Here is an 18,366-nt window from a genome sequence, read left to right as displayed (position 1 = left end):
TTAAAGCTAAGTAGTACATTAAAAAAAAAATAAATAAATAACTATAGTAAGGAAAACACTGAAAAATGCATTTTGTAGTTGTAAATGTATAAATAACCATAATAGAATAATAATTAATAAAAAAAAAATGTAGTTTTATTTGCACTTTACCTTTGAGGATAGACGGCGGAGGAGGTGTAAACTGGTGGCGGAAGAGAGAGAGAGAAGGGAAATGATACTAAAACTTAACTTACATAACAAAATGTAACAATACCTTAAAAATAACTTAGAAAAGATAAAAAAATTAGTGTTGTTTTATATATTTTTTAAATTTTTATACACTGCTTTTTGCTTTTGTTCCTTTACTTCCACCAGCACTTTCACTGGATAGAGGTCGCTTGGTAAAATATCTATCCAAAGAGGTTTGGCTTTGCCTACTTATTAAAATGTTTCTAAAATGACTTAGGCAAATGTCATTACTCTGAGCAGCAATACGGCCAGTGTGAACCTTTTCGGAATGTTTCTTTTCAATAAAATCAGTCACTTTCTGATAATATCTCGAGATTTCCTTTATCGAGCAAGATCCTTCCACGACGAAGCAAATACGCGGACTGAGACCAATGAACAGAAGTGAATAAAAAATGGCACTGCAAACTAATGTAACGTCGTATGGTGAGTTTTTATACGTATCGTGGAGCAAAAATATGTTCGAATTTCATGTCGTATCCTGAAAATTTCGTATGCTGGGGCATATCCTGAGGTACCATTGTATTTTAAACTGATTTTTTAACAGCAAAGGGTAACTGGAATGCAATCATTTATAGACAAAATTTACAGTCTAACAATTAAGCTTAAATAACAATGTTTAAGTAAACACACTTAACTGGATAAAAAAAAATTCAGCAACGAGTTGTGTAATGTTCCAAACTGTTATGAGTTTTATTAAAAAAATAATAACAACTTTTATATTATATTACACAAAATAAAGTTGTGTGTGGCACCATCTGTTATAAGATTTTATTATAAATTTTTTTATATTTTTAATTAATATAAAATGGCAAAAAGCTTAATTCTCAGAGTAGAGACGAGTTTTATAAAAAAAGTGTAAATGTTAATAACGAATAAAATCTTCATTAAATCCTACCCCTCTTGAGATATGACATGTGACATCTCTCTATTTCCCAACCTCCTCAATCTTTAATCACCAAAATTCAATAGCATCAATGCACCTCATATACAAGCCACCATGCCAAATTTTATTTCTTAATCTTCACCCCATCCTGTGATATTAAGAAAAATAGATGCCAACACACGCACGGAATTTTTTTGCCATTTTTTTTTACTTGTTTAGGTTCAGGAGGTCTCAAAATGTGGAAATTTGCAGAGAATTTGGAGTGTCAAATGTGACACGATTCCAATACTTTCTCTTTTTATATATATATAATAGACGGGAAAGTAACACAATTCAATATGTTTGAGATATTCAAGTTACGTCAGTGAAAATTTGTGGATATTTGTTTCATGTTTAAAATATTATTTGAGTTACATTGTATTTGTATGCAGACATGGATATAAATAGCGACATTTACACCCTTGTAGCTTTTCACAGAACATATACCAATTGTTTAATGTACTCACTAATACTTTAATATAACCTAACTTTATAATTTAATAATTATAATTGTTTTTCTGCAGAGATATAATTTTTAGGAGGATATAAGATATAGATATAATTGTTTGTATTATGTGGTGCCCCTCCTATAATTTTTTTCTGAATATGCCATTGTTTGTACGCGCATAAACTATTAACTTTAACATTTGTTTAATAGAAACTGAACTAGTAATGTTAATATTTGATAAAATAATCGAATAAAGTGTTATAATTGAGCTAAACTTGACTAATACTATGGTAAATACAATAGTTCTTTAATGCAGTGGTTCTTAAACTATGGTCTGTGGACCACTGATGGTTTGCAAACATGCGCCAAACGGCCCATAGACCGACCTAATTAATTTTCCAAAATGCAAATCTATGCTGTTTAGTAAAAGGAAAGAACATTACACACATTACATATCTCATAAATTAGGTTATTGGGTGAACAAACTATGGCACATATATAAAGTCAGATTTACAAGGAAAGGAAACTGATGAGGGCATACGTGGTCCCAGTTCATACGTGACTCGATTTAAGTGGTCCAGGGATTGAATAACTTTGCGAAACATTGTTTCAAGGCATCATCATAAAACTGTTTCAGTGCAAAGGATAAAAAATATCAATAAAAATAAAATACAGCCAAAAATACAGTGCAATAAAAATGTAAAAAAAAAATATCATTTGAAAAACTACTAACGATTGCAATCTAAATGCAAAATAGTTTGAGGAAAAATGTTATTATACAGTCCAAATTTTATGATCCCATCAAGCAAATTATTTACTAAATCATAATAATATAAAAATTTAAAATCTACTTTCTAGATAATACAAAATTCTCAGGCACTCGTCCTATCTAATGTTATTAAACATGCAAACACAATCAGAAAAATGCAACCAGAGAAATCATTTTCAAGCACATATAACATTTCAACCAAGTAAATGACAAATGTTCCTTGTAATAAACTGTTCAAACGATATTTATTTACATACATGCACATTTCTTTTTGAATAAAATCCAAATGCAACTAATTAATTAGCCACACAACAATAAAATGCAAATAAGGTTGTTAGAAAATTATGCCAAACTCGACCTAAAACTGCATTTCTTCTTAAGTAAACTTCTAGGCCAGTGTTTCCCAAATTTTTTTTGGACTACAGCCCTCTTTTAGAGTGTATATATACATACATATATATTATATATTTCATTTGTTTCAAAACAAATTTTTGTACCCCTTGACTTCCAACACCCTACTGTCCCTTGCTTTCCAGTGCCTCCTTCAGTCTTCTACAACCATCAAGGGAGCAGTAACATCCACTTTGGGAATCGCTGTTCTAGGTAGACATAAAATTATTTGTTATTAGGACTGTACTTTAAGAACAAATTACAGAAATCATGCTTTACATTTCGCTGCACGAAAGATTCACTTATAACAGTTAATGAGAATTGAATAAACTGGAGAATGGTTTAAAACTACAGCTCGGGTTGAACTTCATTTCTGTAATTTTTTTATAATTAAAATATGAAGCCAATTAATTCTATATTTAAATTGCCAGTTCGGATAGATTTTGAAATTTGACCTTCCAAAAATTACACTTAAAATGATTTATTCAGTGCACTATGACGTTGGGTTCTCTCTTATAATATTTTAAATATTTTTCTGATAAAAAGATGTTTGAATTATGTATTTAAATAAGAATTTTCTATAGTCAAATTAATTTCTCCCTATCAGAAAGAAAAACACTTCAAAAGTAATTTATCTGCCTTCATTAAATGTTTTATGCAGAAAGTATGGCTTATTGGAGAGCCAGTGTAACACAATATGATATAATTACAAAATGATTTTGAATTAAAATTAATTCTTAACCTTAATATATATATATATATATATAACAGCTGGATGTCTAGATTCAAAAGACATTAATCTGCCACTTTGAATGACCAAAATTCATATCTGAGAAACTCTGAAAACTTCATAGGGACTTATCAATTTGTACCCCCATTGTGGGTCTGGTCAAGCCCACATTAGACATGAGAAAAGTTTCTTTTAATATCCATATGGTGGAATAAAAAGCTTAAATGTGTACATAAATTGTACATTATGAATAAATATTGTCATATATAACATATACATATATCAGATTTCAAGTATCTAGCCTAACAAGATTCATTAGATAAGACAATGCAACCCTGGGCAATATGTAAAGAGGTAATGCTTCCAGAGAGGAATTTCTATGGGAAACTGACCACTATGTAGGGGTTAAACATATGAAGAAAACCCAGAAAAACACTTTTACGACATGGTCAGCCTTTGGTAAAGTGCAAACCTACTATCAACTACAAGTGTTCGGTGGTTTTATCTACTCAATCACTGGTGGGCTCCCAGCCTAACAGAACCATCAGTGAGTTTCACAATAAAACAATCTGAATGATGCAGAATCATATATATATATGTGTTACCGGCCAAACCCGATTTCAGGCCAAATGGGCTTATCCTACACGTGTCAGGATATACTAGTTTAGCCCAGGACAATCTAGTTTGGCCTAAATACTTTAGGCTTTACTAGTTTGATCAAGGCCGAACTGATTTAGAATTATTATTCAAGTATATTAATGGTTAAAATAAAATTAAAAAGCAACCAATTAGATGAACAATATCTATTCAAACATAGTCTACTTAATTATAAAAAACGGTATTGATTAGAAGTGACACAACACTGGCACAAAACTATAAAATAAAAATAAGCTAATCAGTACTTATCAGTTTTTTTTTTATTAAGCCATGCACTTTTAAAGGTACAGTAGACCCCCATAATGCAGTTTTGTATATCGTGGCGAAAAAATTGAGACCGTATTTGTATAAAGATGCTAAAAGAGACTCGTAAAATGCAGTAAAACGTCATTGCTGACTCGCGTCGCGACAGGATTGGTCGAATCTGGACCAATAGTGGACGAGCAGCCGAACTACTTACACGCTACATAGAGTTTAGGCGAATAAGTTGAGTTTACTATCGTCTGTATAGTACATAAATTAGGTACTGTAAGTCTAATTTTTATACATTTCTTGTGAAAAAAACATTTCTTATTCAACAGCCATAAAAATTATTTCTATTTAATTAATGATGTCTCCAAAGTTCAACGAATTTTTCACAGAAAAATAACTCATCAGGAAACACGCCTGCCGCTCAATGCGCTGCTCCGCGACGAAAACAAGCTTAAGCAATGGCGTCGTCGAACAGTGCACACTCGGTAAGTAATCCTACAATTTTTTGTTTATAGCATAGTTTATATGGATTATTCCCAAAAAATTACACGTGTTTTGGAAATGTTGAGTCAAATTAGTCTAGAATCGATTAATTTTATGGAAGAAAACCTTTCAAACAGCTGTAGTCCGTAAACTGCCCACGTGCTGGGCTGTGATTGGCTCATGTATTTAAGAATTCCTACAACGCGAAATTCTTATAAAGTGGAATGTATCTACCACGTTATAGGGGGGGGGTCTACTGTAATTAACTTTTGAAAATATTTTCAAAAATTCAAACAAAATAATAAAAATAATTTTTAGAGTCAAACTAAAATTAAAAATGAACTTATTTGTGCTTCTTAGTGTAACATATAAAATATTTTATCTTTTATTTATTTTTATGTAATTTGTATTTGTTATGTAATTTGGTCAAAATGTTCAAATCTCACTAAGGACTGCAGCTACCAAACATTCAGTTGGAACAGGACAATGTTTTATGAGGTACACCAGTACCAGAAACTGTGCTACAACAAGTGCCAGTGTAAAAAAAAAAAAAAAACCATTTTGTGTAATTTGAAATGCCGCCACAGTACACCCTGTAAAAATAAATAAAAGATTAAATATTTTACATGTTACACTAAGAAGCATAAATAAGTTCATTTTTAATTTTACTTTGACTCTAAAAATTATTTTTATTATTTTGTTTGAATTTTTGAAAATATTTTTAGAAGTTAATTACCTTTAAAAGTGCATGGGTTAATAAAAAAGATACATACTGATAAGTACTGATTAGCTTATTTTTATTTTATAGTTTTGTACTGTACAAGTGTTGTGTCACTTCTAATCAATACCGTTTTTTATAATTAAGTAGACTATGTTTAAATAGATATTGTTCGTCTAATCGATTGCCTTTTAATTTTATTTTAACCATTAATATACTTGAATAATAACTCTAAATCAGTTCGGCCTAGGTCAAACTAGTTAAGCCTAAAGTATTTAGGCCAAACTAGATTGTCCTGGGCTAAACTAGTATATCCTGACATGTGTAGGATAAACCCGTTTGGCTGATAACATATATATGTAAATATATATCCATTTACACATACATACGAAAACACTGCACTGAATACATCTTACTAATGCTACAAATTAGCTAAATATGAGCACGAGTATAGGTAATCAGTAGTGGCCATTTGATACTCGTAGCAAGATAATGAAGTCCAGGTAATCAGGACCTTGTTGTATATGTTTGTTTCTCTTATTTTATGGATAGAATTTCTTCTTGAAAAAAATCATCTCCAGGTAAGTAATTCATAAAATCAAATTCACATTTTCATTAATTTTCATCCAAAAAAATCCAGACAGACATGCAAGAAACAACAACAGTAGTGCAAGAGTTTGTATTTATTGTAAATAGTACTGTACATTCTTCAAAGTCAATGATAATATAAGATTCATAAAGAAATAAAAATTGCACTAAAAAAATACAATGATCAAAAGAATACATATAGCAATTACTTTCAACGAGGCAAAGAATGAAATTCGAAAAAATTTATTTCGGAACATCTCCAAATTTAACATAGATGCTAGAAGCTGTGCCATTAACTATCATTAGCAGTATAACCTGGCATTTCATGTTCGTGTTGCAATTTATAATAACTTTTTATAAATAACATCAGTTTCATATACAAAATTCATATATTTTAAATAACTGTAAATAATAAAAACAAACTTATTAAAGAATAATCAATGATAAGATGTAAGAAAATTCTGTTACTTAATATAGAACAAAATAATAATAAATATCTTAAAAAATAGGCAAATGGTACTCTATTCTGCAAAGCATCGAGGATAAGACTTTTTGACGCTAAAATATTTTGCGTTTTTGAAATTTCGGATTTTTCTAGTAACCTGCTTGATGTCTCCTTTTGATTGTATTCTTTTGTTTTTCATAAGAAGTCTGCTTTTATGTAAACAATTTATATCAATGAGTAAATCGGCGAGGCCAAATTATCTTTATAATATTTGATTTACTTCTTCAAACATTTCCGAATCCATTAATATCATGACAAATGTGTAAGTACCCACTGCTGCATTAACACTTGTGTGTATATCATTACTTTGTTTTTAAATAATCAAATCCATATATAAGTTACATAACAGAAACCAAAGCCCAAATTTCAAGAGTTTATTCAACACAATTATCTGGCAAATACTAAATTACATATACGTCTAGAAGCAAAGATTGGATCGGATGTCCGGACTGCATAACTGTTAACGTACCTGCCTGGCTTACGAAGTTTCTGAGTTTGAATTCTGCCTTGGGTCAATTTTTTCTTCCGAACGTTTCTAAATTAATTAATTAAATTTAAAATTAATTTTCCATCATTAATATTTATACAAAATGGTGGGATCTGCCTATCCCTAAGTCAAATTAGTTAAATAATTTAATTTTAAAAAATAGTGTGAAAAAAAAAATTTCTAGCATAATTTAACTTTATAATCAATCCCACCAGGATATTAATATGTTATTTAAATGTTAATGCTCATATGAAAAAACATTAATATATTATTTATTATTATTTAGCCAGGTTAACAATATATATTTCTTTTTGATTTGTCATTTGCCGACTCCGAGTATTATCGAGGCAGAAGTTTATCTTGACTCTGTCTTGTCCTTTGTCTTTCACGACTTCTCTTACCATCTCTAGGGAGTAAATTTCTTATTAATCCTTCCAGTAATTTTCTTATTTTTGTATTAGAGGCCCAGCTTGTTTCCGTTTCAAATGAGTATATTCAAATACTACTACAATAGGAAGATTAAGCTTGAAAGAGCACTCGAAAACAGAAAAATTTGAAATACTCTAACACGCATGCTTTACTTGACTGTTGTGTATTTAACTATGGCAACAATATATCAAGAATTCAAAAATCACTGAGATATAATGAATTATAAACAGCAATAAAGCCATGTTTGCATGTTTATGCTCCAAACATATACATACAAGCCTGATGCAACTAAACACTGACATAAAATAGAACTATCTTTCGTGGTTTCGATAAATTTTTAGTTCCTTAGGTCTAACAAAGACTCTCAACATTTTCTATATTATATATATAATTAATTTTATCCATTTAGTTACTAAATAGACGAACGTTTCATTTGAATTATGGAAGAGAAACATAATCATAAATAAATTGACAAACAGCAAAAATATTTAAAATATAAGAGAGACAGACCCCAAGAACCCTTCATAGAACATCATGTATGTTGTTTTTTCCTATTAAATTCATGCATAAATTAAGTAATTAAAGCTTTAATAAGATTTCTAAAAATATTAAATTTATGAGAAATAAAAAGAGCATAAGTAAAATAGATTAATTCCAAAAATTAAGACGTTAGATGAAATTTACTTAAAAGTGCCTTCCAGCATTATGATAAATAAATTTGTTTTATTATTTGAATATTTCACAGAATATGGATTATCAGAATACAATGTTTTCGTTCTTATTGAAATAATTATACTTTTCAATTATCAATTGCAAAAAAATAGGATAGATTCTGAGTTTTTAAAATTTACTTAGACGGAAATTTCTCGACGCTTTACTTGTAACAGAATATTTCTAAAATTATTATTAAAAATTTAAGATATTGCATAAAATTTTGCTTTTTATAATCAAATCAATTTACTCCATCAAACAATGTGGAGCGCAAACGAGTCCACGGTTCTTTACAACATAAATATGATTCCATAATTTCAAAATGGTAGCAATTTCTGCATCTTTAATTTTCACGAATATATTGTAAACAGAAAGCACTGTATCTTTTTTCAAGAAGCATCGCTGTTCTAAATATTAATTATAAACGGGCCGTTGAAAACTATTACAGAAGCACATCTGACTAGATCAGAGAGTAACCGTTCCGCCTGGAAAGAATTAAATTAGCAAAATAATTAACTCTTGTTTGATTAAAAAAAAAAATGTGAATGGAAATTTCATATTTTGTTTGGATCAAAATAAATACAAGTATTGATTACAACTTCAGTATTTCTTTTATTTGTTTTTTTTTCTTTCAGAATAAAACTTACAACTAAAAAAAAGTAAATAAATAAAAATAAATATAATAATTGCAAATCATGCAGAATATCTAATACAAACTTCTAAGAAAATGATATTTTTCATATAATTGAATAACAGTTTTATATTTTCGTCACAAAGAATAACAATCAGAATTGTAAACATCAATGTAAATTTGGTAAAAGGTAACTAATGTTACATTTTGAATATTCTATTAACAAACTGAAGATCGCGAGAGACTTTCAAATAAATATTTGTACTTTAGGATCGATCCTTTAAAACTATACTTTAATACTCTATTCTCACGTATATGAGTTTTCAATTATAATAAATATGTCTTACGAGTTTCACGAACGGAATTATTATTATTATATAAATAATAAAATTTTTAAAAATTAGTTACAAAATATTTGTTCTCGTTTATCTAATATAAATCTTATAATTTTATCATAAAAAGAATACTTTCTTATTTTTGAATGCGATGACAATAACCAAACAAAACAAGATAGTCAATATTTTAAAATAAATTTCAAAACATAGTACTACAGTCGAATCTAATTAATTCAAACTCCAATAATTTGAATTATTGGATAAGCCAAACCCAGTATATTCCCCTTGAAATTTGTATTTAAATTAGAATTTAAAGAATACATTTAATTCACATTTTTAAGTAGAAGTTTAGATAATTCAAAGCTTGTTGTTTAACTGCTATCCAGTACAACCCTGCTCCATCCCATCTTGTTAGCAGTCGGAATCTCAAAGCTCCTTCCTGGAGAGCCCTGTACTTCCCTTTATTCCAAATTATATATCTCATTTATTGTCTTTCTCTTTTTCTTCCTTCTGCCTTACTGAGTATGAAAAAGCTAGAATGTTATGAGAAGAAAAAGTAGAATGTGGCCTACTAATTTAGAGAATGTGTGCATTTCGGCAATTCATCAAAGTGTACATGCTCTAAATCCTCAAAGCATGGGTGAAATTGTCAAGTTTCACAGTTTTAATGATATTTGGATCTAGATAACAAAGTTATTTATCTGTGCTTTTGCAATATCTAAATGTGGAACATACACAAGTTTAGCTTTAAAAGTTGTAGTGATTAAAGAAGTGAAAAATATCATGTTGACTAAAAAATGCCGAGTACTGCTAAAAACTAGTTCGATAATTTTTTATATTTAAAACTTTATACTTCAAATTAAAAAGATTGGACTGTATTACCTATAGCTAAATGAACATCACAGTTCTAGTTTTTGTGCCATATTTAAAAATACATGATTTGTATTTGTACTTAAGTTTTACAATTAAAAAGTAATGTTTAATAATAAATTAAATGATGTTTCTAAATAAATAATTAACAATCATTTTACTGCAATGTGAGATAATACATGAAATATTTGTACTATTCAAAAATATATCAATTCTTGGTGGCAAATTATCAACAACCTGAGTTATGTCTTTCCATATTTCATCCTCAAATACTTACATTACATAAGTATATATCACTTTCTTGATATTGAAAAGGAAAGATATTGCTACATTTTAAAACTTTGAATAGAATCAAGGAAAAAAAGATAAAAATAACAGCCTTTCACCCAGTTATATTGATGGAAACACACTAAAATGACCTAAGTTTAGAGGTCATTGCAGGCGACTAACTTACTCTGAGATGCGCCCTTTCTATTTTTCTTTTCTTTCCTGTATTCTTCCACCAGCTTGTTAATGATCTGAGGATTACTGCCCCATTCCTCTTCAGAACAACCGTCTGATTTCTCTGTTCACAGACGGCATATTTCAGAATATTTCTGATTCTTCTTACATAGTAAATTTAAGTGATTGTTTAACTATTTAATATTTACAAATTGTTCATTTTTAATTAGCGAATTATATAAATTTTTTGGTTCTTAAATTCTGGTATAGAAAAACATCATATTTATCGGAACTGTTAAGCTTGATTTTTATAAATGCTGTTTTATACACTGATCTGTTTTAATTTATTCTAGTTCTAATATCTTTGCACCATATTTATAATTCTAAATAGTACACGAATCTGAGGATGGCTTTAAAAATATCCAAAATTCTTAAAAGGAGTAATTTTGTTGAATTATGAAAACATTTCACTATTCAAAATGAATATTTAAGTTTAAAAATTATACAGGGGAAAAAAAATTTAATTTCATTTAATCCTAATCTGGATTCCTAAACTGTAGTATTACTAATTGTTAAGATTTTATTAATTTTAATTAATAAAACTCTTATGATCCATTTGAATGTAGAATATTTAATTTGAGCTAACTTTAACAGCGTAAATAAATATGTTGTTTTATTTTCTATCCAAATACACATTTTCGAGATACATTAAAATCGATTTGTGTTATATCCACTTACCCCAATCCGATCCGTCCCCTTGACTTCTGGCTTCTCCGGCACCTTCAGCAGCATCAGGTCCCAAAAAATCAAATTCCGAAAGTACCTCTTCTGTTTCGGCATCCCTCATCACTTCATCAACTCTAGTTGCGACAGTATCATTGCCAATACCCTATATTATTCATTTATTTATTGATCTAATAGAAATTAACACAACAAATAGAAATACAATCGATATATAATACCTGAGATTTTGATTTCATTCTTTTTTCTAAATGTTCGTCTTCATCTGCCATATTACATTCGTCAATTTCATCACTACAAAGAAATCATTATTAAAATATCAAAATATTTTATCAAACGTAATTATTATTAACAGTGATGGAATGTGACATTTTCAATTAAAGTATAAAACTTAATGGCTTAATATAATTGAAGTAAAAAGCTGGCAAAGGCTCTTGCATGAATTTCCTGGTGCTCGAACAGGAGGTTACGGGACCGGAAGTCTGATCATTTTCAATTATATATTAATATAAAATTTAAATAATAAAAGCTTAAAAGGAGTAATTTTGTTGAATTATGAAAATATTTCTCTATTCAAAATGAATATTTAAGTTTAAAAATGGATTATCATAGGAAGAAACATTAAGAGTACGGCTCAAAATTAAAATTGTGTGTGATATCTGTTGTGAGATTTTATTAAAAACAACTTTTTTATATTATTAATTATTGTAAAAGGCAAAAGTCTTATTTTTGGAAGTATGGGTGAGTGTTTAAAAAACTGTTAAGTAAAATTTTTATTATGTCTGGTCCCATTTGAGATATAACCTCTACCCCTACTGACTCTACTTATACTTAAAATCTCCAAAATATAATAGCATCAATGCTCAGTATACAGTAGAGCATTGTTTATCCGAATCAATTGGGGACTGGGATTGTTTGGATAACTTATTTTTCGGATAACCAATTATGTACGAAAAAATATATTAACCTATCCCATGTTGAAATTTTTCTCCGTTGCATGTCGCTTTGTGTTGAATTTTCGTCTATGTTAATCCTAACGTAAACTTTTTAAAATAATAATCATGGCTATTGTATCATTAAAAATTATTTCTTTATTTTTTACAAACAAAATAAATATATTGAAAAATATAAAAACAAAAAAAAATTTATACTTTAGAAGTTAATCTAGTATCAAAAATGTTCATTTCAGCACGACACACAGTTCTCAGAAAAACACCACACAAAAGTGCCAGTGCTGCCAGCTAAAACACATATACAAACATAAAAAATATTGGAGCAGCCCAAGACATAGCCAAAGATTGCAGTGCCATAGCACTAGCAAAAATGTAAATTTGCCAACTGGAATTCTTTCGGATAAACGATGCTCTACTGTATATATATAGAAGTATTCCCAGTCAAATTTCAAAATTTTTGATCCATGGGCCCTGAGAAATAATGTAAAATAGACACCAACATACATATAGAATTTTGTTCCTTTTTGGTATTTTTGGAATCAGGGGTCCTTAAAATATTGAGAAATACAAAAAAATCTAGAGTCAAAATGTGACTGATTACAATACTTTCCTTCTGTTACTTTAACAGCTAGGACACATGCTGACACTTTAAAATTATCTCTCAGTATATAATATTTTTGCTCTTTGCTTAAATATATTGATAATTTATTTTGTATATTTACATATATGTACTGTACATATACATCCATGTCCAAAAAATAAGCATAACCATTAATTTAGGTTGAATTATATGAGCACTAAGATGACTTTTCTTTTTTGCTAGATTTATTATACCATCAATATCAGCAAATAAGAAAAGCCACCTTAGTGCTCGTATAATTCAACACAAGACTAGACAAAAAGTGTATCGTGTAAATCATTAATTTAGGCTAAATCTCACGAATGGTATATATATGATAAATCTGTAAAGCCAAACAACCACTGGTTGTTTGGTTTTACAGATTTATCAGGTTTTGTGATATTTACACGAATCATAACAAATGCGATTCACGTGATTCTAAATAAAAATAATTATGTGCGCTAAATCTACTGCTGTTTTGAGTTTTAAACATTGACTTTTTAAGATGAATCAGTCTAGTCATTTGTTTGATTCTTCTTTCCGCAAAAAATATTATACAATTGTGTATTTCAGAAAACCTGGTTTGAATGGATGTATTCAAAACTTGGTTAATTCATAATGATGATGATATTTGTTTGGCTCATTGCATCATTTGCTGAACCTCATTTAGTGTTAAATACGATGGAATTAAAACATTTACGAGGTATGCAGATTGTGGGAAACATGAAAATAGAAGTACATCTTCTCATTTACCTTTCCCTCCCTAGTCGTTGTGTTGACCAACGAAGCAGCTTCCAAAGATGGTGACCCTAAGTGACATGATGAGATAGTTCTTTGAGTAAAAGGGAATTAATTAGCTGTAATTTCTTTGAGGGTAATGCTACAATATTAACTTTACCTAAAATAAGATTACAAATTTGTTTTGTAGAACATAATAAGAGCATGCATAGCTACCTATAAATGAAAATATTTTGGATTTCTTTTAAAAGATTGATTCTGGATTTCCCAATCATTTTCCACTCTTAAGCTTGATGTTTATTAATTAATGAATATACTGTGCTCATAATGTAAATTGTTAATTATTCTAAAGAAAATAAACTTTACAAACTATTCAAAAGAATCAAAATGATATTGGAGTCTGGAGTTTTTGCAGAATTGGAATCGAAATCAGGAAAAAATTATGGTATCGTCGCATCACTACTTTCTACATAACAACGCTTGTGTAAAAAGTACTAGAAGTGACATTTGCCGTATTTTAACTCTGAGTTTAAAAAATCAGTGGCATAGCATAGTGGGGGCGGCAAAATTTCACAATAAATAATAATAATATCTTGTAAAAATTTGAACCATTTTATTCATTTCATATTTTCGTCGCACAGGGTAAACTATTAATTTTACCCGGGTATACCGTGTGCAACCTGTCGACCTTCTTTTTTTTTTTTTTTGCTTGTACGATTCATTCGTATTCATATACACCTCCAATATCCAATAGAGCTAAGTCATCTAGGTTACTTACGTTACTCCTACCCAAGTCTCCCTAGTCGCTAACTGTAACTGATTTAGAACCGGCATGCACTGCACATTATTCTTGGAATTGCAAAATGACATACACATGTGTCAGGAACTTCTGTTCAAACAAACCTCACCTACTGTCCGGGTCAGCGATTTTACAAAGGTGGCAACACTAGCATGGAATTTTTCATTACTTATTCTGTGACGAAACTGAATTTTAGTCTTTTAAATTGAGATACCTAAATAAGGGGACGGCAAAATTTTTCTTTGCCCCAGGTGGCTGACACCCATGCTATGCCACTGTAAAAAATATATATATGAAAGTTTGCAATTTCATCTATATTTTGTGTGTGTAAAAATTGTGTAACTCTTATTTTCTCTATTTTTTAAATAATTAATAATTTTCATTATTAACTTTCTAACTTGTGAGCACTAAGGCCTTTTATGTATGTATACCCATTATGGGTTCAGTCAGGCCACAACTGGGGTGACCAGGGGGTGAGGGACTTAGCATAACATATCTTGGACAGGCCACCCATGAAAGATTCTGTGGAATAAATTGCTCTGATTCATTCCCAGGAGAGCAGTAATCTGATGACAACTGCCTCAGCTATCCAGTTGTCTAAATGATACGTTACATCCAAGACCAAACATATAACTTTATGAAAACACTTTATATTTTAAAAAAATGTTTATATATTATTAATACCTGAAACCATCTTCATCATCATCCATATCTGCATTTTCAGAAGCTAAGAAATCAAATGTTGCTAGAACTGATGCTTCGGCATCCAAAAGTGCATTTTCAGTGATGGAATTAGGAAATTTCTTAGCAGGGATTCTGCAGGAAAAAATAATAATCAGACTAAATATTGTAATTTGAATTTAAGATCAAATTTAAATTATCTTCTTATATATTCTATAATAAAAATATGAACATAAGAATTATTTTAATGTAACATATTCGTCCATCATTATCACAATACACCAAGATAATAATAATAATGACATTTAGATAATTAAAGCTACCAAAACTTGAATTAAAGTATTATTATTCTCCATGTTTCATGAGATTATTTCTCTCTTTTTGATATATTATTATAAATTTTACAGTTCAGACTTACATTACCAAAATTTAAACTAGTTTTACCTTAAATTTTGAGAACAAATGGCATTGTTAATTTAAATACATTAACAAAGCCTAAAGAAATAATTATTATATTTACTTTAACAAATAATTTTATCATTATTAATTATTTCAAGATATTCCACAAGTTATTAATTAAACAAAGTAAATCCATTCAAATTCTTCTTGTTTATATGACTTGAAAATTTCATCTACTACAGCAAAATCTTTTAATATTTGGTCACATTTATGACTCCTTAAAGTCAGAATTAATTTATAACTTACTATAAAATTACTTAAATTCAAAGAGAACTTAACTAATTAACTTTTATGAGATCTCTTAAATCACATGTTCAAGTCACGTTTTAGAATACTTTTTATTTATTTCCACAATAAGAAACACTATTCTTATGAAATCAACCACACAAAAGCCTGTTTATCCTTGCCCCTCTTCAGTGCATAAGTGTAATAGAAGATATATACATTTCACTACACAAAGTATGTCCCATAAGTATAAAGCCACCCTTTACTGTCTATGTTTTAATATTATAATAGTGGAAAGATAATGATAATATACTTATAATGCAAAGTATCATAAAGTAAACAATATAAAAATTTAACATTTTTAATATTCGTCCCATAAATATACTTTATTATTATTATTATTTTACAGGTTAATAATGCTTAAGCATCTTCCTGTGCCCAAACTTTTCTTCTCCATTCTGTTCTGTCTCAACAATCCTCCTCTGTCAGTCCTTTGTGCTCCATAGCTTTTGTTACTTCCTCTATCCATATAGTCCACAGCCTTCCTCTCCTTTTTCTGCCTGCCGGAATCCATTTCAGTATCTGTTGTGGTTGTCTACCTTCTTCCATCCTCCACATGACCATACCAGGTTAATTATTCGTTATGGCTATAATTGACTATAGAGTTTTGATAATCAATTTTTTTCCTAATTTCCTCATTTCTTACTTTATCTAGTTTTGAACATCGAGCAGATCTTCTCAAGAAGTCCATTTCTGTGGATTCTAATTTAGATTTAAATTTTGAATTTAATATCCACACTTCTGCTCCATATGTTATCACACTTAGAACTGATGATTTATATATGTTTATTTTTGTTGTTTTAAAGAATTGTTTATCCCATAAGATTCCATTTAACATTCTTATCATAGATCTTCCTTTCATAATTCTGTCCCTAATTTCAATTTCCATCCCACCATCATTAGTAATTTTTGTTCCTAAATATTTAAATTCATTACATCCTTTAATCAGTTCAATTTTTCCATTTTCCTCCAAAACTAAATCATGTATGTCTTTAGTTCCAATTACCATATAATTAGTTTTTTCATATTTATATTTAGTCCCCAATTATTGTATTCTTCTTTCAGCTTCTTGTCATATATGTTAAATCATCATAATCATTAGCTATAACTAATTGGTCATCTGCAAATAATAATGTATATACAGTATTGTCTTCAACCATTAGACCCATACTACTACATTTTCTCTTCTATATTTCCATAGCCTTTTGAATGTAAATTTTAAATAATGTTGGGGAAATACAACAACTTTGGCGTAAACCTATAGTAACCAGAAATCCTTCATATAATCTTGTTGCTATTTTAATAATAGAGTCATGATATAATTTTTTAATATTATTTATTATTTTCCTATTTATTGTTGTGTTATCCAATACTTGCCATAATTTTTTAATTGGTATACTGTCGTATGCCTTTTCTAAGTCAATAAATAATAAATGTGGAGTTTGAGTTCTAGCAACTTTTTTCTCGATTATTTGCCTAACACAGAAAATATGATCAAATGTGGATCTTCCACTCCTAAAACCCGCTTGTTCCTCATTTTCCATATCTTTGTATTCCTCTTCTAGGTAATATTTTAATAATTTTCAATGTATTCTGCTGAATGTACATGTGACAGTAATACCTCTGTAATTTTTACACTCATCTTTTTTTCTTTTTTAGTATATTGGTGACAGATATCCAACTTTCCAGTCTTGTGGGATATCTTCTTCATTTATGAATCGTTCCATTAACTTTTTGCAAATTCTAAGTAATCTATCAGATCCATACTTAATTAGCTCTGCTGGTATTTCACCAATGCCACTAGCTTTATTATTTTTTAAAGATTTAATTATACTTTCAAAAAGTTTCATATCCATTTGAATATAGTCATCTTTCATATTATCTTATATGTCCTCATTCTCTGTATTATAAATCATATATTCATTTCTGTTTTCTGTTAAAAGGTTATTAAATAGTCTTCCCATTTATTTAGTGATATGTACTGAATAGTATTGGTTCTTTTATTATCATTTCTTAAATTTTTCAAAATTCTCCATGCTTCAGTATTTTGTCTTCCACCTATGGTATTACAAACTTTCTCCCAATTGTTATTCTTTTCTTGTGATACTTTTCTCCCAATAACCGCTTAGTGTTAAAGTTTCTTATACTCTATTTTATCTTCTATATTTTTTTATTTAGCCATTTTAAATGTAAATTTCTTTTATTTTTCACCAATTCTGCTATTTTTTTCATTCCAATAATACATTNATACAAACTACTAAGAAAATGATATTTTTCATATAATTGAATAACAGTTTTATATTTTCGTCACAAAGAATAACAATCAGAATTGTAAACATCAATGTAAATTTGGTAAAAGGTAACTAATGTTACATTTTGAATATTCTATTAACAAACTGAAGATCGCGAGAGACTTTCAAATAAATATTTGTACTTTAGGATCGATCCTTTAAAACTATACTTTAATACTCTATTCTCACGTATATGAGTTTTCAAT

At 28.9% G+C, this 18,366-nt stretch overlaps 1 protein-coding gene across 1 annotated transcript in view; it reads right to left on the bottom strand.

Annotated features, from left to right (window-relative positions):
- LOC111634423 (striatin-3-like) overlaps positions 1-18,366 on the bottom strand; it is a 91,989-nt gene that overhangs the window by 25,166 nt on the left and 48,457 nt on the right. Inside the window, exons 10-14 of the mRNA XM_023379190.1 lie at positions 16,706-16,844; positions 15,129-15,260; positions 11,557-11,629; positions 11,333-11,483; positions 10,608-10,718 (exon numbers count right to left, since the gene is read on the bottom strand). Coding sequence (XP_023234958.1) covers positions 10,608-10,718; positions 11,333-11,483; positions 11,557-11,629; positions 15,129-15,260; positions 16,706-16,844 — 606 coding nt within the window. The remainder of the gene's footprint in view (positions 1-10,607; positions 10,719-11,332; positions 11,484-11,556; positions 11,630-15,128; positions 15,261-16,705; positions 16,845-18,366) is intronic.

The sequence above is a fragment of the Centruroides sculpturatus genome, unplaced genomic scaffold (genome assembly GCF_000671375.1).
Source record: "Centruroides sculpturatus isolate CEXI.00-Female unplaced genomic scaffold, Cexi_2.0 scaffold968, whole genome shotgun sequence".
In the NCBI taxonomy this organism is placed as follows: Eukaryota; Metazoa; Arthropoda; class Arachnida; order Scorpiones; family Buthidae; genus Centruroides; species Centruroides sculpturatus.
This window is presented reverse-complemented; position numbering and strand designations above follow the sequence as displayed.